Source organism: Oxyura jamaicensis, chromosome 14, assembly GCF_011077185.1.
Source record: "Oxyura jamaicensis isolate SHBP4307 breed ruddy duck chromosome 14, BPBGC_Ojam_1.0, whole genome shotgun sequence".
Classification (NCBI taxonomy): domain Eukaryota; kingdom Metazoa; phylum Chordata; class Aves; order Anseriformes; family Anatidae; genus Oxyura; species Oxyura jamaicensis.
The window spans coordinates 3,858,857-3,880,208 of record NC_048906.1 but is presented as its reverse complement, the minus strand read 5'-3'; the positions used below and the strand labels follow the sequence as shown (position 1 = coordinate 3,880,208).

The 21,352-nt window shown below is 59.9% G+C and overlaps 1 protein-coding gene across 5 annotated transcripts in view; it reads right to left on the bottom strand.

The window, feature by feature from the left end:
* TNRC18 (trinucleotide repeat containing 18) overlaps window positions 1–21,352 on the bottom strand; it is a 51,714-nt gene that overhangs the window by 23,103 nt on the left and 7,259 nt on the right. For 2 of the 5 annotated variants that reach the window (XM_035339266.1, XM_035339268.1), the window contains exons 2-13: window positions 13,954–14,079; window positions 11,732–13,540; window positions 8,920–9,022; window positions 8,557–8,762; window positions 8,199–8,345; window positions 7,514–7,698; window positions 6,169–6,592; window positions 4,714–5,661; window positions 3,956–4,131; window positions 3,113–3,249; window positions 2,526–2,654; window positions 559–733 (exon numbers count right to left, since the gene is read on the bottom strand). In XM_035339266.1, coding sequence (XP_035195157.1) covers window positions 559–733; window positions 2,526–2,654; window positions 3,113–3,249; window positions 3,956–4,131; window positions 4,714–5,661; window positions 6,169–6,592; window positions 7,514–7,698; window positions 8,199–8,345; window positions 8,557–8,762; window positions 8,920–9,022; window positions 11,732–13,540; window positions 13,954–14,079 — 4,565 coding nt within the window. The remainder of the gene's footprint in view (window positions 1–558; window positions 734–2,525; window positions 2,655–3,112; window positions 3,250–3,955; window positions 4,132–4,713; window positions 5,662–6,168; window positions 6,593–7,513; window positions 7,699–8,198; window positions 8,346–8,556; window positions 8,763–8,919; window positions 9,023–11,731; window positions 13,541–13,953; window positions 14,080–21,352) is intronic. The other 3 variants (XM_035339267.1, XM_035339269.1, XM_035339270.1) reach the window with 3 other exon arrangements.

Here is a 21,352-nt window from a genome sequence, read left to right as displayed (position 1 = left end):
ACAGCCAGGGCTGTTACACCCATTCCATATTTTCTTGCTCCTTGAAAAAAAGTAAATTTACTTTACACGTGCTACAGCTAGATAACAGCAGCTGTAACTCAGTACTTTGCCTGTATGCCTTTTGGATTTCATCAGCAGCTTAAAGCTCCAGTAAATACCTCATTGCTTCAATAGGAGCAGAAGAAGAGCCTGCATTTAAAATAGCGAGCTCGCACTCCCTTGCTCAGAAAGTCAGTCCCCCACTGCTGCCTCGACAGCCAGAGGAGTAAGGCAAACACTGCTCTGGATTCAGAGCCAGTGCAACACTGCAATGCTCTGGCTGGCTCAAAGGTGCTCACTTCTATCTATTACTAGGCCTGCCCAACATCCAGATGCCAATGCTAGCTTTTGTGAACACCCCTCCACTGCAGAAAGCCCTCCCTTGAGGAGCATCTCAACACAGGTGAATTGAGAGCAGATGCTGTAACAACAGGAGTTATTCAGTGCAAGCCAACGATGGCAAAATGGGAAAGATCTGCTTTTGGCCCATGGCTCTGCATTCCCCGTGAGGGCACTGACCTCGTTTGAGAAGCTGGGAGCCACATCGTGCTCTTCCCAGCTCTGATTCCTTCCTTTCATCTTGCCACTGCTGCTCTCCACATCCTCGTCCTCCTCTGGGAGGGCCCCCTTGTGCCTCTTCTTCATGCCCTCGCCAGTCTCAGAGTCTTCGGAGAGCAACAAGGACTTGCTCAGTCTGCAAGCCAAGCACAGGATGGGTCAAGGTGGGGGGGGCTTTCCTCCCTGTGATCCCCTCCAAGCTCAAAAGTGAGGTTAAATGTCTCCTAGGACAGCAGGGATCCTCAACGGGAGCCAAATCCACTGTGAAGTGACAGCAGTTTGGACAAAGTGAGGGCCTGCCTCTTGTTTTCCACCAAACAGGAGAGCCAAGGAGCCCTCCTTGCACACTCCTGGCCACCAGCACAGATGAGGTGCCTGAAATCAGAGATCTGCAAGGTGGTCCCTGAAAGGAAGTGTCTGGAGTAACAGCCACTGAGAAGTGCCCAATTTGGTTCAGATCAGCAGGGGGAAGGCTGGACAGCTGAGCTGGCCTGTAGGTCTTTTCCCACCTCTGTTTTCACAGACTCTGTAGGTACAGAGATGCCCAGGGAGGTGCCGCACTGCCTGGGCACCAGGCTGCTCGGGTATGAGTAAGCAGGTGGAAGGAACCACCATGCAGGGAAACATGGAGGGACAAGGGCACTGTGAGGACCAACCTGCTCAGAGGACAGGTAATCCACTTTACGAGCCCGGCCCCAGTGTGAGAGGCATTTAGAGTGTGTGTTTTCGGTCTCTCCAGGATTTGGGGGGGGGGGGGGCGGGGAAGGAGAGGATAAATAAATAATAAAAATAATAAAAAAATATGTAGGTGAGACTAGAAGCACATATTTCACTGCTCCCCAGCTGTCTCCAGAAGCTATTTGATGGATGGAGAGATCCGTCAACACCTCAAGACCTCTACCGAGCCTCCATTAAAAACTCCCTCACACTGCCTCCTTCATGCTAAGCCCATGTCAACGCAGCCTCCTCAGCTTCCAGGCATCTCCCCTCCCTTCTGTCCTCCCTGCTGACCACTGCAGACACCAAAACCAACACCTCAGGCCCTAGGCACTGGCTGAGGGTGCACTTTCACGTCCTAAGCCAGATCTCTGTAGCGTGGGGATGTGCATACACAACACGCTCATGCACGCACACATGCACAACTCCAGCCACCTCTGGGTGCCTCCAGCCTGTCCAGCCATCCAAACCAGAGGAGCAAAGTACAGAGCCACCGAGAGAACAGATCTTCAAAGGCACGTGGTCAGTGGGAGCTGGGCACCTGAGTCTAATTTGCAGCCTTGGAAGGATGTTTGCAAAAACACGTAGCACCCAAGGAGGCAGCTCGGAGATGCCTTCCCTTTGGAGAGGCTTGGCCATCCGTGGATGGTTGGATAGACAGTGGTGTTGTGATCCACACATCCAAACAAGAGCAGTTGGACTTGCAAAAGAGAAAAAGGCAGGAGAGAACGATCCAGACAATTGAAAGAGAGAGGTCAGGCCAAACCAACTCCCACTGATGGAAGGCACAGGAGGCGAAGACAGAAGAAACGCAGCAGAAAGGCCCGAGAAAGCAGACAACCTAGCCCTGTCCTTCCCTTTTTTGACACCAGCACCTCTGCAATTAGCCCTGCGGCACCTGCTCTCCCGACAGCACACGAGGACGCTCCCCATCACCAAGAGCTCACCTCCAGGCCCAGCCGGCTGCTCCGTTATCTCAGCACCGCTCTGCTCTGCCTGCCCTGCCTGCGCCCAGCACCACGGCCGCGTGCTCTCCCCGCGGGGACGGAGGAGGCCAGCACCGTGCTCCCAGCGCAAAGACACGCTCGCGTTAAAACACCACTGCTGCTGCCAGCAGCCAGCCTGCCAACACGTCGCCCCCACTGCGTCCCAAGTGCGACCCTGTGCAGCGACCCTGCCATTTTCCCGGCTTCCCCAATTTCCAGCCTTACTTTCCACTCTTGCTGTCACTCTTCCCTCTCTCCTTAATGGGCGACAGAGCGCTTGATCCAAGTTTCCTCTTCCTGGGCCTTCCAGGGCCTCTTCTCGCCAAGCTTCTACTTTTCTCGTCATGCTTTTCCCTTTAAAAAAACCACACGCTTCACTGTTAACCAAGGCAACAACGGAAAAAAAAAAGCAAAGGAAAAAAAATAATCAAATTTTGCAACCAAAAAAGCAAAACAAACAAGAGAAAAAAATAAAGCAAATAAATCCAAAAAAAAAAAAAAGAAGAAAAAGGGGAAAAAATTAAAAGAAAGCAAGCAAGAACGGGAGCCAACCCAGAACCTTCGCCTGTCACCGAACTGCTAAACTGAGCTGCTGAAGCCAAGGTTGTCTCTAATACGGTCTCCCAGCTGTATTCACCAGTGCTCAGGTTGCTGTGCCACATAGCCTAGGAGTGTGCTGTGCAAAGCTCTGGCGAGCCGTACCGCGAGGAGAGGAAATGGAGGCATGGAGGGCTGTTTTCTCTCCGGGACCAAGAGGCAGTGAAAGTGCCCAGCTGGAAAAAAAAAGACGGGGTGAACAGCCTGCGACTTACTCAGAGTCCCGGCGCCGCTGCAGCTTCACCAGCTCCCGCTGCTTCTCCTTGTACCGCCGCTGCAGCTCCGCCAGCCTCATCCTGTAGTCCAGCTCCATCGCGTCCATGTTCTCGATGGCCGATTTGATGGAGTACATCTGGGGTGGGGAGGAGGAGGTCAGGACATGTCCAGGCCCCCATCTGGTCTGGGGTGGTGCATACCGGGGGTGACTTACAATGGCCAGTATCTGCAGCCTGGCAGGGATGCCCTGGGTGCTTACAGGGGAGCACAGCACCCTCGCGCCCACCCTAGAGCTGTACCAGAGCAAAACCAGCCAAGCAAAGATGCTCTGTGGCTTGTGCATGGGATGGTAAAGCTCTGAGGGACAGCAACCCTGGGAAATAGCCTACAGAATAAAATACACCTGTGGAGTCTCTTCTCCCTTATTTAAAAACATACATCAAAATATTCCCCGTTTTGGAACATTTACTCGCTGGGCACAAAATAACTTGTCAGTCTCTCCCACGGGGAAGAGTCAGGAAAGAAAAAGAAAGGAAAAAAAAAACCCTGCTGCCACTAGCTTTGCTTATCCCCCCTGCCAAAGCGGTTAGATACGAGCTCCCGCTGGCTTTGTATTACAGACACCCCTTCTAGGGCTGCGGAGGGCCCTGCTGAGATCAATGGTGGTGGTTCACAAACGAGGGAGGAAGCTGGATCCTGACTCCTCTGCAGCTCCCAACACAGAGGGAAGCGATGGCAAACTTTGCCGGACGCACACGGGCGACGCGAGCCGGGTGCAATCTGTGGCCAGCGGATGGAGGCACTGCGGCTGCTCGGGCTGAGCCGCGCTACGAGCTACTTACGGGTTCATCTTTCTTCTGCATCCAGCTGTACTTTTTGTTGGGATTCAGCTCTCGAGGCAGCCGGATGGTTTTCAGACTTTCCATAAAGGGGGTGGAAAGTACTTCCATGAGCATGTGGGTGCTGGCAGCCAGCAAACTCTCCAGCGTTGGCCGGACAGGGAAACTCTCTGGACCTGCTGGGAAGGACGGGGGGGGTGGAAATAAAACTTACAGAAGTTCATCCTGCAATAGCAGCCCCACAAGGAGGGGCTGATGCCCCTTTCTGGGCCACGGCAGCTCACGTAGCCTCCCTGATGCCCCCGACCCCCACTTGAGATCTCCCGTTGTGCCCAGCCATAGCACAACTGGCAGCTCCCACCACGACTCGCCTCAGGAAGTTACTGGAAGGTGAGATCTTTTCAGGACCTGCCAAGCTCTTGGAAAGCATCATCTCGAGCTACTGGGGCCTCCTGTGCCAAACCCCGACAGACTGCAGCCTCGCTGCCTGCCAGAAGGGTGTTACCCTGGCAGCTCCGAGCAAGTGGGGCTGCGTTTCCGCTACGCATACCGCAAGCTGTCTAGACACGGAGAGGGCCTTTGGAAGGGGAGAGCAGTCCAGAAGCCGCGTGCACCTCGGCCTACTGCAACAAAAACCTGACTCCAACTCCTTCCAAAGTGCCAGCTGCTCCTGAATTTTGGGGCATTGCTCCTTGCTGCATGGCTGAGGGTTCGAGAGACCCCACTTTTGCCCACGGCCAGACCGCGCTCTCACGACTTACTTTGCATTTCTTGCTTCCGTTTCTCCAGCTCCATCTCGGCGATTTCACTCAGCAGAGTGATCCCCTGCAGGAAGGAGTGCTCCAAGGCCTGCTCAGGTAACACCTCCATCTTCACCTGGGATGGGGCCACGCTGGCAGTAGTCAACAAGGAACAAGCCTGAGGCATCTCCGTGGCAGCCACCAGAGCGTTCATCCCAGCCAGCGGGTCGCCCGGCTTGATGTCCAGAGCTGGTATTTGGCAAGAAATCGCCTCGTCTGTGTAGGAGTGGATCTCCGGCCCCTGCTCCCCCTCCTCGGGGGGCAGGCTGGGGAACTCCCTGCCGCAGGGCACGTCGGCGCTCTGCAGATCCATGGCTACAGAGGCCTCCTCCCGCTGCGGCGTCAAGTCCATCTCGGGCGGCTCGGTCTCCGCGTGCACGAGCGAGCCGTCGTAGTCCATGTGCACGGAGCAGCTTTCTGCTCCGCTCCCCGTCTCTGCTGGAGCCTCTGCTTCTGCGGGGCAGGCCACGACCTGGTAAGGTGGCGGGCAGCTCTGGAGGTCCTCCTGGTCCTGCTCCATAGCACCCAGGGCTTCGCCTTGATGCAGGAGGAGGTTGCAGTTGTCCACGTTCTGCACCGGGACGGCTGCGGAGGCGGCGATGTTCAGAGGCCCCATGTCCTGCTCGCAGATGCCTTCTTGGTTTTCCTCCATCTGCACTTCCGATTTCACCCGCTCTTCCAAGGACTCCTCTTCTGCTGCCGCTTGGATGGGTTCTAGCATTTTGGACGGAGACAGGTGGATGGGTTTGACCTCTGGGGAAAGCTCCATGTGCTCGGAGCCTTCGGCAGGCAGCGGGACGTCAGGAGCCAAGCCGTCCGCATCGGACGCTGCGGTGGGCTGGAGGAGGTAGGGGTAGTGTCTTCCGAAGGAGGGAGGCAGGGACTGGAATGGATATCCCGGGGGGATCTCTGCAAGACATCAGAAGGGACAGGCTGTGTAACGGCCAGGTCTCCAAAGCAGCCCCTCTCTCACTAAGGTATATAGAGGGGCTCCCTTTGCTTCCGTCAACTCTCATCTCTTCCCTTCTCACAGTTTGGCTGCTTGGGCACCTCTCTCCTGGCCACGATGCCACCCTCTGCCTCAGGCAGCAGCACCCCAGATGTCCCCTCTGCACCTCCCAGCACTCTCCTGCACCTGGACCCCGCATCCTTCTCCCACGGAGACCTCAGCTCTGGAGGAACCAACCCAGGCTCGACCCAAGGGAAGAAGAGAGCCCTCTGCGCCAGGTGCCCCTACAACCCCGGCATCGACCCCAGCCCACCACACCACGCTGGTCCTTGCCTCTCCCCTGCCTTTCATAGAGGAGCGACATGGTTTTCTCTAGGGGGAAAGGGTGGAAGCAGGAAAGAGCCAAGGAGAAAAAAGGGAGGCAGGCACAAACACACCGGGACTCTGCCAAAGCAGGGCTCTCTTACCTGGGAACAAGGCCTGAAACGGACCGGCAGCCTCTTTTTCCAGCTCCAGGTCTTTCTTCTCCACGGTCTCGGGCGCCTCTTCCTTTGGAGGGATGGCAGGGGCAGGGGGCGGAGAGGCGGGGGGCGGGCTGGAAGGATGGGAGCTGGGGGTGGCGGGGTAGGAGTAGGCTGGCTGCGAAGGTGGCTCCTCCATCTTTTGGATCACCTCAGCTTTGAGCACAGACACGGGTGAGGCCCTGGGAGAGAGGGGAGGTGGACTCACAGCCTTGCTGTAGGACGTGGAGGCGCTGGGAGACAGCACAGGAGGTTTTCGGTGCACCAGACCCGGGGCAGAGGAGGAAAGGCCTGATTTGGCACTGTCCAGGCTCCGCTTCGTCACCTTCTCCTCCATATCTGCTCGCTGCTCGGTTGCCTTCAACCTCTCCTGCGACAAGAACAGAGCACAGCTCAGCACATCTCCGCCTGCTCCTGGAAAGCGACACAGACCCACCGCCAAACGAGGCCAAAACCTCATTGTATCAAATATGGACTGCAATAAAACACGCTCCCAACCCTGACACCATTTTAAGGGCGATCTGATGGAGGCCGGCACTGATCTCAAACCAGCACTTCCTAAGTGCCAGGGTGAGAAGAGTTCAAGTGGTCAGAGCTAGGAAAGGTCTCCTGAAGCACCTGAACCACGATCTGCTAGGATGCACCTGCAGGAACAGATGTAGATTGCTCTGGGACTCATCATGGGGTCTGTAATTGTTTTCTTTATGAAGCCCCAGCTCCAGGAGCCATGTGAAGGGTGTCTCAGCTTTCAATCACAACCAGAAAAAGCGGTTTCTATTTCTAAGCCTCCAGACTGGCAAGCACACACGTAAAACGAAGGTCGAAAACCAGATGACCACTACAAAAAATTAACTGGGTGCAAAACGCACCCAAACGAAACCTCCCGACTGCCAAAACTGCCTGGTGAATGGGAGCTGGCTCCAGGACCCAGCGCCACCACTGCCAGCATCGCAGCTGCTTCTCCGAGCCGCCACAGGAGGCTTGTTTGCAGGGGACCAGGGATGAAGCCACCCAGGTCAGAGACAATCCCAAGGACGGAATCAAAGCCATGTGCCACTGGGCAGCTCTCCTGACACCGGTGCTCAGAAGCTTGACGCCAAACCCCTTTAAAACCACCCCACCTCTCCATGCTGCACTGAATACCACAGCTCCTGGGGACCAGGACTGGATTCCTCAGTGCACCCCTGCCCTCGAGACACCCCTACAACACCTGCGTGGCTGTGCTCTCTCCCCCCAGGCCCCCCAACTCCAGGCTCTTTCGCCTCCAAGCTGGAAGCTCCCGAGGACGTACCACGAGCTGGGCGCTCCTCTGTAGCTCCATGGCGTGGGCCGCTTGCTGCTGCAGGATGTACAGCTCGTGCTGCCGCAGCAGCTGCTGGTGGGAGAGCAGCTGGAGCTGGTGAGCGTGCTGCAGGGAGCTCCGGGTCGGGGGGTACATGGCGGGCCACAGCGGGGGCGCCCGGTCCATCAGCTCCGCTGGGGAATGAGCAGAGGCACAGTCAAGGAGGCAGGAGGACAGGGGTGGCTAGAGGGTTAGAGGAATCAGCGCTGCTCAGGGGAAGGGGATCTACCCCAACCTTGTGGCGTGGGGATGCCGAACATCAAGCTATGCAAAAACACAACCAGAAATGGAAAGCGTGCTGTCTTTCTCTCTGTAGCCCCACTCCCACTCACGCATGGGTCCTGGGGGTCTCTGACTTGCTTTGCCTTCTATTTGTTCCTATGATTCTAGGCAGCTGTGGCTTGCCCGTCCCTGGCTGATCCCAAGAGCAGATTCTCCTAACCAAAGAGCCAAACTCCACGAGGTCCTCCACATGATGAGAAGCCAGTGCAGAAGACGACACATTTCCATCTCCAGAACACACATAACAAGGAGCTGGTTCACACCCACCCGAGAGCTGCAGCTGCTGGTCCCCACGGGTACGTTCACTCCCGTTTAGCCACCTCCAAAGCCACCTCCCCTCCTCGGGACTTACCGAAGTGCGGTAAGTGCTCGCTGGGGATCACGACAAGCTGCCCTGACTGCGGGTCTCTGGCAAACTGGTAGGCAGAAGGGAGAGCCCCCCCCATGGCAGGGGGGAAGCCTGGAGTCATGCCCTGGTGCAGGGAAGGGTGGCCGAGTCCTGGAAGAAGGAACAGCACGGTCACAACTCAAGGGACACCGGCAGTTCCTACCCACACAAGAAGCCACCCACCATTCGATAGCTCCCAAACACCCCCTTCCCTATCCCCTACAATCCCCGAGCAGCCTCACCGGGTGCTCAGCGATACCTGGCAGTGGATCATATCGGTGTGGGCACCCCGTGGACACGTCGCTACCTCCAGGGCACTCACCGTAGGGGTGGCCGGCCAGCCACATGGAGGGGCTCCCCGTCCTGGGGAGCCAGGGGTGCGCGGCCAGGTGCGAAGCTGGGTCTGCAGACCAGCGCCCCGAGCCCGCCAAGGCCGGGCCTCCTGTCACCATCAGGTTGGAGTTCAAACCGTTGGTGGCACAGCCGGAGGGATGTATCCGAGCGAAATCTGCCAGCTCCTTGCTCTCTCTGGTCACGGGGGAGGCAAGAGGGAGAAAAAAGGCGCTGAGTGCTACAGGGCACTGGAGGAGCACAGGGGGATGGGGCCAGCTTGCAGAACAAGCGTGGTCCCGAGCATGGCTTGTGGTAGCCACGGCTGGAGACCCCGTCGCCCTCCGAGCCTCACCTGAGCAGCTTCTCCTGATCCCGCTCCAGCCGCCCTGCCAGGAGGTGGCTGTCCCGGTGGCGGCTCCTCTCGTCCCCGCAGTCGTCTTCCGAGCGTCCGTGCCCTAGGGGACACCCAGCGCCATCAGAGGTAAGCAGCAGCCCAGGACAAGCTCTCCCTCCCCAGGACTACCAGATTTAAGCCCTGGAAGACTGGGGCAGGGCTGTCTACATGACCAAGATGCTCTCACAAAAGGGGTTCCCGGGAGCACCCAGCTACACCTGGCTCACGATTGATATTTTCAGGCCATCCAGGGACCGACGCAACACCTCTGGCCGCTCTCCCAGGACAGGTGAGCCACCAGCCTGGGAGCAGCAGGACCAACAGGACCATTTTTGCCAAAGGACAGTGGTGGGTTTCCCATCTCAGAAGGGGACCGGGCCCGGCTAAATCCCTGTATCGAACCACATGGTCATGCTGAACACATCTTACCAAAGTGCAGTAAGGGGGGGGGATTATAGCTGTGCCTCTAAGAGGCTCCTTCTGCTCTTGTAAACCAGACTGGGAGCACTGGGTGTGCTCCAAAGCCGTCCCTGTGCAACAGGCAGCAGCAACACGACAGATTCTGACAGAAGCAGCAGGCTGCGCTCTGCAATCCAGCCCCTTAGCGAGCATCTGCATCCCCCTCCCAGACCACGCAACAGGAAAGGGTCCGGTGAGGCAGGGGCACATATGGCAGATGAGGGCAGGAGTCCAAAGAAGGAGGCTGGATGTTGGGCTGGAGAAACGGCTCATCCAGAATCCTAAAACACGACCTGGCAGGGCAGCAGCTGTGTCTGCGAGGGGAGGAAGCAACCTTCACAGGAGCACACCCCCAGCTGCTCCTTGCTGGCCCTGCTTGGATCAGGTATTTTAGGCTTACTTTTCCCTAACTACTCTCTTGTACACACGTTTCTTCCACATTTCCCTGTCCGTGCTATGGTTGGGTGACCGCTAAACCCCAGCCCTGCTTGCAGTGAGCTGCAGGACAGTCTAAAGGGACACAGGTGGGTCCAGGAGGAAGGCGCTTGCTTCCCCACGGCTCTGGGTGCTGCCTGCCAGCACATCTCCTGCCTGGACGATGCTCTGCACCCTGCAGGGCTCGGCGGCCTCGCACAGCTGCACCCTGGCCCCCGGCTCTGGCGTCTGGATAAGGTTTGGCACAGGAGAAAGCCTCCCGTAGCATCAAGTCCGCGCTGCTGACAGGCAGCCTTTTAAAGGAGGGCTCCGCTGTGTATTTCCACAAACCTGGACAGCCCGCGTTTTTGGTGTGTTTTTTGTTTTTTGCTGTCAAGCCTCCAATTCCCTCAGCTTTTACTGTCAGAAGGAATCCAGGAACAAGACAACATCTCGCCCGGCTCCTCTCCCCAGGCTCCTGCCACGGGCTTCAGGCAGAAAGCAAAGATGCTCTGAACACCCAGCACACCCCTCTCCGTCCCAAAGGACTCCCCAGGGTCAGTGGCCATCCCCAGAGGCCTCTGCTCCTCTCCCTCCCACCCCTTTTACTCAGGACCTGCTGTTTGCAGGCAGCTTTATCGCCCTGTCCTCACCCCCCACGCACGCACACCCTTTCTTATCCGTGCAGCTCCTCCCCAGCCCCTGCCCCGCCAGCGGGACGGTCCCTTCTCTCTACAGACCGCCGATTGTCCCGCCGCTGAATGATCATTCTGTCCGCACATACGAACATGACGCACGGCCCGCATAGAAAAATTCAATCACTTATGCACAGGGGAAAGGCTCGGGCCCGTTTCCCTGACGACCGATGCCCGGCACTAAATACTTGCATTTTACTTGCCAAATACTACACATTAGCCAACTAAAGCCTGCTTTCTCCTTCTTAAAAGGCCTAAACATTCAAGCACCGTCCACTCAGCGCAAGCAAGCTAATGTTATTAGATGAATATCTCCTGGCACACAAAGGGGGGGGGGCACCGTTGGGGGGGGTGAGAGGAGGAGAAAAGCAGTCTTGTGTTCTGTCTGAAAGCCAACTGCATCCCTTAGCAACAGGCCCGCGGGCCTGCCAGAATCCAGCCCTTGTTTGCAGCCTTTTAGTTCGGCTCAGTAAATTACATTTAAGGCACGCCGGGAGGGTCTGGGCGATGCAAGGGCTGAACAAACAGCTCCCTGTGCTGCCCACGAGGTCCTCGGGCGGCTCTCGAGGGCGTCGGGAGGCGATGGGAACGCGGAGAGGGGGCAAAGGGAGAAAAATGGGAAAAATGGAAAGCCAGGGACCGCGCGGCGGGCGGGACGCGGGCTGTCAGCTCCCACGGCGGGGGGCTCACCGGCCGCCAGCTTTGGCACCGCTCCGTGCACTAACGGCAGTCAAACCCACGGAGAGGGGTTGCTGGAGGTGGACAGAGCAGGGAAAGGGGTGCTGGTAAGGAGTTTCCCTTCCTCCTTCCCGCTCGCATGGGTGGCTGAGGTCCCAGCCCCGGCCAACAGCCTCCGACAAGGCCCAGCTTGGCTTCGCCGCAGCCTCGTGAAGCTCCGGGCTTGGCTTCAGCGCCGCTGCAGCTGGTGGCCCATGGCAGAGCCAAACTGCACGGGGCAAACTCATACCAATGCCACTGGAGCAGGGACGGCGCAGCCACAACCGCAGCCCCCAAGGGTGGGGACAGGACCGGCATGGGGAGCCCTGCTTGGCCATGGTTTATGACAAAAACTTGGCTGCGAACAGAAGGCAAAGGGAGCTGAGGGCGCCCAACTCATCTCACACCACACAGCCTGCGTTGGGCTGCTCTACCCACCGAACAGATCCGTACAAAGAGCCCCAGGACGGGTCTGGGGAACCCACCTTTGATGCTGCTGAGGGACAGCGAGCGATCCCGGTCCGCCAGGCTGGGTGCCAGCTTGCTGCTGCTGCTGCTGCTGCTGTTGTCCTTCTGCCGGGCCACGGCCACGGCGATGCCGACGGGCAAGTGCCTCACCTCCACCTCGCCCTGGGAGCTGATACTCTCACGGCCAAAGGATTTGGCACTCTCGGGTCTCTCAGGATCCCTCTTTAGCTGCTTCGCCGGCTGCTGCGCCAGCAGCTGCTGCACTTTGGAGGTGCCCAGCTGCGAGGAGTCCAACTTCATGTTGCCCAAGCCGCCGAAGGGGCTTTTCTTGCCGCAGCTCTGCCGGGACGCGGTCTCCTTGGCAAAGCTGCCGCTGTACTTGATGAGGCTCTGCATGGCCGAGCCTTCGCCATGGGAGGTGGGGTGGAGGACGTCGGCAGCGCCCCGCGAGCCCACCACCGAGGAGCGCGGTAAGCCGCTGGGGTCCAGGTAGACCTTCTTGGCCTCCTCCTCGGCCCGGGTGACGTGGTTGTGCTGGGCGGCCAGCACGGCCATCTGCGTGGTGGCGAAGTTGCCCATCTCAAAGGGCTTCCACTTCTGCTCGGGCGGCTTCAGCTGGCCGTGGTCCAGGTGCTGCCGAGAGGAGTCCAAAGTGCCATAGACCTTCGCTGCCTCCTTGGAGCTGGAGCGCTGGAAGCGGTCCCGCTCGCAGGGGCGATGCTCTGCCTCTGGACTCGGCTTCAGCAAGTCCTTGGAGGCCAGGAACTCCCTGCTCTCCGGAGAACCCAGCCCCGGCCTGTTGAGGAAAGGCTCCGAAGCGACCTGCCTCTTCAGCGCCATGGAGTTGGCCCTGATCACCGAGCCCTTCTCCCTCAGCGCCTCCATCCTTTTGGCATCGCCGTGGCAAGAGAAGTCCTGGGACAAGAGCGTGCGGGAGGCGTCCGCGAGGCACCGCTCCGGGGGCGACTGCAGCACCCCCACCTTGCCGAGGTCCTTGTCCTTCGCCTTGTTGTCGCGGGCCTGCGAGGCGATCTGGATGGGCCCGCTCCTCTCGTCGTAGGCTTCGACCGAAGGCACGAAGGTGGGGGCGATGACTTTGTGCTCCCTCCCCAGCTCCTTGGCCGGCGGGAAGATGGTGTACATGCTGGAATGGACGGGCTGCGGGGGGAATGTCGTGGCGGGCGTCATCTTCCCCGGCTGCGAGGGGTGCGGGGACGGGCAGCTGCAGGAGACGTGCAAAGCGCCCACCGAGGGCAGCAGGGGCTCGCCCCGCTTCAGCCGCTCGGCGTGGGCGTGGGCGGAAGGCCTCATGTTCTCGTCGTGCCGAGCGGGGTCCTTGGCACAGCGGTCCTGCTCGGCGCCCAGGACCTTCAGCATGGGGTCCCCGCCGCCATTGCAGTTGCTGAGGGACGAGCTCTGCAGCGGGTTCTTGGACTTGGGTTCCCCACCGCCGCCACCGCCCCGGTTTGGCAAGTGCTCGGCCAGGAAGGGCGAGAGGCGCTCGCCGACCTTCACCGCCTTCTCCACCACGCTCACCTTGCGGTCGCTGTCGGGCTTGGTGTCCTGCGTGAGGTCTACCACGCTGCGGGGCCGCGGCTCCTCCTTGGGCTTGCCCTCCTTCTTGGCGAAGGGCAGGGAGAGATCGCTCCGGCATCCCCGCTCCTTCCCGCCGGGGTCCTTCAGGCTTTCTTTCGAGCTCTTGTGCAGCTGCCCGAGGTCCTTCTCCCGGAGCAGGGTGCTCGGCGTGTGGCTGCCCGCCGTCCTCGAGAGGGGCGGCTGTGGGTGCAAAGCCGACTGGCCCGCGTGGCTGGACAGGTAGAAGCCATCTGTGGAGCAAAGGCAGACAACATTACCAGGCCAGGCAAGATTACAAGAGACAGGGGAGAGGTGGCAAACTGGGAGGAATCGGGTTTTTAGGATGTCTCAGTGATGACTCAGGAGGCTAGGAAGGAACAGAGCAGAGGAGACGGGGCAGGAACCTCCGTGTGACCCAGGTGGGACGCAGGACAACCCCGTCTGCTGCGCACCGAGCCTTCTGCTGCAGAACACAGGGGCTGCAAGGCAGGACCCAGCCACGTTCCCCATAGCAAAGCCACATTTAAGACCTCGGCTAAAACCCAAGAAATATCCCTTGGTGATAACCCCAGGGGATGCTGCTCTCCCCTCCACGTCCCCTATCCCACAGATGTTGAGTGCTGCGGGGCGGACAAGGGGAAGGAGAGGCGGGACCCCCACTCACCTTTCTGCGACTCGAAGAGGCTGTGCTGACCCAGCTGGGCCAGCAGAGGACTGCCGGCACTGGGGGGCTCGAGGTGGCTCAGGGGAATGTACGACGGGTAGAGCCCGTTAGGCAGATGGGAAAAGCCTGCAGGAAGATGGGAACAGAAGAGGGAAACATGTTTGAGCCACGCCGCGTTGGAACGAGCCCCGCAGGAGCACAGACTGTTGGGGCTGGCGGTCCCTCGCGCGCCAGCAGCGCGGGCTGCGAGGATGCACGCGGCACAGCAGGCAGGGCACAGCCCGTGATGGGGGGCACTGCTCGGGTCCCCCCCTTTTGGCCACCCGCCTCGGGGTCCCCCTCAGCACCTCTGAAGGACCCCAAGCCGGCAGGCGGTGCGCTGCGAATCCACGGTGCTGCTTTCTGGGCACGGCCTGACTCCGCTGCGAGTGGGCCCCCCAGCAATGCCCTCATGTGAATAACGAGCTGCAGCACCGTGTTGGTGAAGGCAATCACAGTAATAGTGGTAATTAAACAAGCTCTTGGCTACAGGCAGCAATTCCTCTGCAACACTGCCACCAAACGGCACCCGTCCCATACTGCACACCCCAGCACCACGCGCTGCCCCAAAACGTGCTGAAGCAGGAGCAGCTTCCCCGTTTGTGCCATCATTTAAAGACTGGATAAAAACCATCAGGAGAGCCTGAAGGAGCCGGTGAAGTCCTCTGCAAGCTTCCACCCTTCCTCTCAGATCCCATTAGCTACAAACTCCCCCCAAACGCAACAATCGCACTGAAAGCGAGCAGGCAACGATGAGCTTTGTTGATAGTCCCCTATCCAACTGGATCAGAACAAAACCACACCAAAACCAGAGAGGAGATGGAGAAGTTCAACGCGCTGTAGCTGCACGTGAAGCACCATCCTGAGAGCTACTCAATATTTCACGTTATTTAGACAGCCTCGACCTGTTCCACGTACCTCTGCGCTTCACCGACGCAGCGCTCCGCACAGTGGCCATCTGAACCTACAGCCCGCCGGGCTCCAGAAGGCTCCAATTCCTGCTGCTCGCCCTGTTCCAGTGTTATCATCCTCATACCGACCCCTCCTGGCTGCTGTGCCCACGAGGCTCAACGCAGAGCCTGCTCCCAGCAGCCAAAACTTGCCAATTCATCTCGTGCGGGATGCTGTAAAGGCACCGTGAGCGCACACGCATTCACTCCTCGCCTTTTTAACCCCAAGACCCTCACACGGGAGCATTTCCAGCTCCACTTCTTAGGTCTGGAGACAGCTGGGGAGCATCCCAGCTCTGTCACCTCCCGTGCCCAGGACGCACCTGATGCAGCACAGGGCAGGTTTGCAGCAGCCCTGTGTGCTGGGCACCCCTTCCAGCACCCCGCGAGCCCTGGCAGCAGCGCTGCTGCCGGGAGAAGGCTAATCCCAGCACGGGGGCTCACTGCACATCCCAAAGCTCTGCAGGTAGGGAAAGCAGGGCACAGGGATTTACTTCATTGCCCCAACCACAGCCTCGTCCAATTCCTCACCAGCAGCCAGAGCCGGGGCGGGGAGGAGAAAACAGGGCCAGATCCTTTAAGGGAATGAACCCAATGGAAACGCAACCCCAAGGCACCACGAGAGCATCCCTTCAGTCCTCCAGCTCCCAGGCTGCCCCAAAACTCTCTCACAGCCCAAAACCTGCTGCCCCGCTGCCCTGGGCAGGTGTTGGAGGCCATACGGTTCCTCCAGGCACCGAGGAGCCGCGCTCGCAGGAGGTGGCCGCAGGCAAGCTGCTTCCTCCTTGGATCTCCGCGCCAGAAAGCGATGCCAAGGAGAGAAACTCTACCGCAGTGAGCAACGCACAGCTCACCCCAGCCACGGCCCGCTGCCAGGGGAAAAAGGGAGGGGAGAGGGGAAAACCGCAACCGTCTCCCTCTGCCTGGGGCCAGGGCGGTTGCTGAACCAGCGCAGGATCCTTTCTGCCCAGGGACGTGCCGACGGGGCCAGGCAGGCTGAGACATGCTCCTGCAGCCTGCCGTTCATGCCCCCTGTCCCCACCAGCACAGAGACTGCCCTCTCGCTCCTGGAAAACCTCACCCAAATGAGGAAAAAAGCCAGGGGAGGTGGGAAAAGCCTCCTTGCAGCTCCTGATGCCCCACACCCACGCTCCTGCTCAGCTCCCCTGTGGTGGTGGATGGGCACGGAGCGGGGGCGCACACCCGTGCCCTCCTTCCCGGCTCCAAAACGGGCACATCCCATCATCTTCCCCCGCCTCCATCTCCCAAAAAACATACCTTCTTCACGCGGGAGCTATCAACGGAGGGCTGTTATTAGAGGAACTTGGCGGGCGCAGATGTTTTCAGCCGGGCTGACACAACTGCAGCGCCGCTCGGCTCTCCGAGGCGGCACGGGGAAGAGGTACGGCCGCGTGAGTCACCGCCGGGAGGGGATGCGACCGATGGGGAGAGGAGATAGCAGCGACCGCACAAACCACACACCAAACGTCTGGAGGCTGGAGGTCGCGCTGGGGGAAGAGGATGGGCCCCACGTGCTCAGCCTGCTCGGGGTTTGCCCAAAGCTCCCCGGGAGGAGAGAGAAGCCAGGAGCCATCGCCCTGAGCTAACACGCACCCCGAGCTTTTAACCCTCCGGATCTCCCTTGTCTCAGCCCCTCTGGTCGTGGCAGTCCCCAGGCTTGAAATTCTGCCCCAGCCAGACGAGTCGGCCAAGTCGGGGTTGTGAAAGAGCAGGGCAGGAGGGGGTATGGTGGAGCTGAGCACACATTTCCCCCGGACAGGGCTCGGGAGGACGAGCCAGACAACATGCCTGGTGCGGCACGTGTGCGTGCCAGCGCTGGGAAAGCTGCTCCACCCCAGCCCGGCCGGCACCTCCACCGCGTCCCCTCGCTGCCAGCCCAGCACGGAGCTGACATCTCGCTCGAGCACCTGCCAAGGGCCACGGGCAGCAAGCGGGAACACAGACGCAGCACCTCCACGGGGAATTCACTCCCCACCTTCCCAACTGCCCAGCAGCATCAGCATCACTGATGCACCAGGGAGAAACAGCATCTGCAAAGACTCTGCTTGTGCCCGTGGATGGCTCTCTGGTCCTTTGCTGTCACCTCAAAGGGAACGGGGAAGCAGGACGCAGCTGTGTGACAGCCCCGGTGTCCTGCATGGCCAAGCGGCCACGTGCGGAGCTGGCCGCAGAGCGCCCCAAAGCCGAGCTCCGTGCACGAGCCCTTTTTGCCCGAGAAACCGCAGCCCCGGCACCGGAAGACCCTGGAAGAGGTGAAGTAACTCCCCCCGCCCCTGCACCCGTCTGCCCGTTACGGGTTTCTGCCACTTATGAAATATTTATTGCCAACTGCCAGCACCTCGCCTCTCCTCCCCAGCCCGCGAGGCGCAGACATGGCAGCGGGAGAGGGCTGGGGTGATGCAAGGGGCTGTGGACACCAAGGGGCCCCAGCCAAAAAGCGCTCACCCCACGGTCCCCCCAGCCTGAGCCCAGAGAGGAAGGGATCAGGGAAGGGAAGCGCAGCAGCACAGGGTTTATTTTCACTGTGTGTTTTCAGTGCTGGACATCCAAGGGAGACCACAGTCCCCTCGCAGCTGGGATCTCTCCTGGCCGCTCGGAGCTGCAGCCCTTGACCGGGAACACGGTCACCTCTCCCCCAGTCCAGCCCACAGCACATCACAGCAGCCAACTGGGACAGCAGCCCACGGCACGAGCAGCTGGGTAACCTCTTACACCCTCAGCGGTCCCCCTTCCCCAGCAGGGAGGGAGGGGAACAGGGAGAGACCCAAGCACGGTGAGGATCCAGCAGCCAGCCTGTCCCCACGACGCAGATGAAGGCTGTCGATGCTCGCCGTCACCCGTACACCCCCATCCCCTCCTGCAGACTTCCTGGGAGAGACCCTTTTGGGACCCCCCCGGCACAGCCCATGCCCCAGGGGCATGCAGCACGGCGGCGGCTACTCCTCGTGCACGCGCCTACGGCTCGCCAACAGCTGCGAGCCAGGAGTGCTGACGGCGTAAATCTTTGCCACCTCCTCCCCTGCCTGCCAGGGTGGCTCTAGTGACACCCAAGGCACCGGAGCCGGCTTGACTCGGTGCCATACACGAGACGACAGCGATACGAGCCCCCGAACACGGCGGGCTGAAACCAAAGCCCCCGGATCAGATGCACCCGGACCGCAGCGGCAGCCGCTCCCCGTCCCTGCAGCCCCCTGCAGCTGCTCTGCCCCCAAACCTGCCCCTGCCCCACTGGCACCCCGTGCCACGGGGCTGGCAGCTGCTCCAAGGGCTGAATTTACAGCCTCGAGTCTCATCCAGAACAGCCCGATGAATTTAACTCCTTTTCATCTCTGCAGGAGCTGCGGTGGTCCCCGCAGACACACAGGGTCCTCTGAAGGGGGGATGTGGTCACAGCCTTCGCCAGCCCGACCACGACCACGCTGCAAAAACCACTGCCTTAAGAGCCGAGCTCGCCACCGGCCCGGCGCAGACCTCTATTGTCTTTTAATTTTATTTCATTCCACATGGGACTCCGCGTCCAGGCTGTTTTATTTTTAAGCGGCTCTTGCTCAATATTTACTATTGCTGGCGGCTGCGTCAGCACGGGAACGCCACGCGCTCCCCGGGCAGCCCGCGCGCCCCGGGCAGGCGGCCGTGCCACGCTCCTCCAGCCGTCCTGCCCTCGCCGTGAATCACCGCGGCCAAAGTACACAGCGGGGCAGGACGCGGGGTTCCCTGCCGCCGGCCGAGCTCCAGAGCTCACCTCCTGCTCACCCGGGAACGCTCACGGGCCCCGGAGAGGAGGAGGAGAAAGAGGAGAAGGGGAAGGAGCAGCCACGAGCACTCAAGGGACCTGCGCTCGTGCGCTCTGGGTGCTTGCGGACTCAGCCCGTGTCTGGGTTTGTGCCCTACGACAACCCAACACAACGCAAGGTGTCAGAGCCTCAGGGATGGGATGCCCCAAAGGTCCGTCCCCTGGGGACACACATCCTGCTAGCAGAGGGATGGTGGCTTTTCCTCATGCCAGGACAGAAACCATCCTGCCGGGAGCCTGCGCACGTCCCCGCTCAGCTCACATTCCCCAGCAGCTCTCCGTGGTCTTCCCACTGTGCTCTCAACCCACAGGGGATGGAGAGGGCAGGGGGAGCGAGCCGGGCTGCTGCTGGGGTTATTTCCTGGCAAATTGTTTTACAAGGACAGCTCTATTGGAGACACCAGCAGGCTCCCACATAGCTCGATTTGAGGCTGTGTCTCTCTGCTTGCCAGGTCGGGCGATCGCAGCATTGCCGAAGGACGCGTGCCTGGCACCGCTGCGGCCGGTCTGAGGACAGCCGAGCTGCTCCCACACGTCCCACATCAACCCCAAAGCACGAACAGCCAAACACTGTCAGCCCTCCCGGGCCAGCACCGAGTGCTGCAGCATCTCCTCTGCGCCCCAGCCCCAAATCCCCAGCCCCATCCGACACCTCCCCTCTGACGGAGGTGTAATTAAACCTGGCACCCCGTGGGCGCCCACCAAACCCTCCCATCTGCCCAGCCCTCACGCTGCAAGGAGCGATCGGCACGCTCTCCGGCTCCGTGTCCTGCAAGACGCTGTATGGGAATTAAAACAATACCCATTTCACTCGCAGATTGCTCACCAAAATCCCCAGAAATGAAGGACCTGGCTGCTGGAAGCCTGCTCTAGGAGGGCTTCCAGTGGCCTGCCCAAAAATCCTTGGGGACCGAGCTGTCCCCCAGGGGTCCTAGGGCTGGCTCTGCTCCCGACAAGGACACAGACCCATCAGTTGCGTGTGCTCGCCATCCTTCCTCAGCATAAAAACTTAACCCAATTCCTTTTATTTCGTCGTTCCTGATTTTTTTAATTACTCCAAATGGGCGCAGGAGCAGCAAACAAGCGGGGCCCCGCTCCCGCGGCTCGCCCAGCCCTGCCCGCGCAATTAACCCAGCTACGCCCATGCGTCCCGTGCCCTCGCTCGTTAGAAAGGAGCTCGTTACCCGCTGCCAGAGCCAGGAGAGCTACAGGCGCTCGGTGGGGGGAGGTTATTGTGGGATGGCACGGGTGCCGGTCCCCGCATCACCTGCACCGAGTGCCTGCCAGCAGCAATTAAGTCAGCCTTCAAAGAGAGATCCCAGCTTTCCCAGAGCCATTAGCCATGCCCTGGAGGGAACGCAGTCTATTTTCAGCCACAATGACTTAAGACCAGGTCACCAGCAGGTTAAATGGGACCGTGCAGCATTATCTCCCTGCCCTCCCATTGAGAAATTAAACACCGCTGCGTGATGGGCAGGAGCCAGCCCCGCAGCCGCGCGCCGGGGCACCCGCCAGAAGCTGGGGAGGTAAATGCCACCTGCCCTCTCCTCCCCTCGGCTTTCCAGCTCCCCAAACGGCCGCCGAGCAGAGCCAGCGTTGGTCCAACGCCGCCAGAGCTGGCATTCCCAGCTCTGTGCCACGGCTTCCCGGAGGATCTCGCGGTGCGGGATGGAGATGGCCGGGGAAGCTCCGGGGCTCCGGCACCGACCGCTGGCATCCTGCACCTCACCAGCTTCTCGTTTAGCAGTGACGAGCTAACGAGGTCTGATCCACTCCAGCTCCATCACTTGGATGTGGTGTGGCTGGGACAGGGCAAGCGCGTGGTGAAACCCGAGGCACCCCTCAATGCCAACACGCTGCCCTTACCCAGACCCCACAGCACCCCAAAACCACCCCAGAAGAAATTCAGCAGCAGGCTGCAGGCATCTGGGGTAGAAGAACACCTCTACCGACGGACCACGATCCCGTAAGCCTCTTTATTTAGCAAACCAGGCTCAAAAGCCCAGCCTCTGCCCCCTCTCCCCTGTTCAGCCCTTTTCCAGCTCCTGCCCTCCCCACGTGCCCGGCGCCCTCCCGAGCATCGCCCACGCAGCAGAAAGGCGCAGAGCCCCGCGGCACACGGGGACGTGCACCCGAGCACCGCGCGCCTCCCTGCCGCTGATGCACGGAGATAAACGCAGAGGCAAATATTATGGCGGTGTGATTTAATTCCTGATGAATTATGCAAATCCGCATTCAAAATTAAGCACAGCCTTTGGACTCTTGACAAATTTCCAACCTGGCCCCGATGACACGGGGCTGACACGAGGCAGGGACAGCCAGCCCCTGCCGAGACCTCCATCAAGTGAAGCCCTGCGTGTGCCTCCTGTACGTGCATACACACACACTTAGAGGGGAACCAAGGAGCATTTGCACAATCCGAGAGCACCTTTTGCCTTCCCTCTACAACAGCTTTTAGCCTGGCCAGGGAAGGGCACCGAGCTCTCCAGTCCTCCACAAGATGGAAGCAGCTTGGGCTGACAGAGAGATTCGGGGAAAGGAAGAAGATGAAATTCACAATGAGATAAAATTCACAATGAGATAAAATTCACAATGA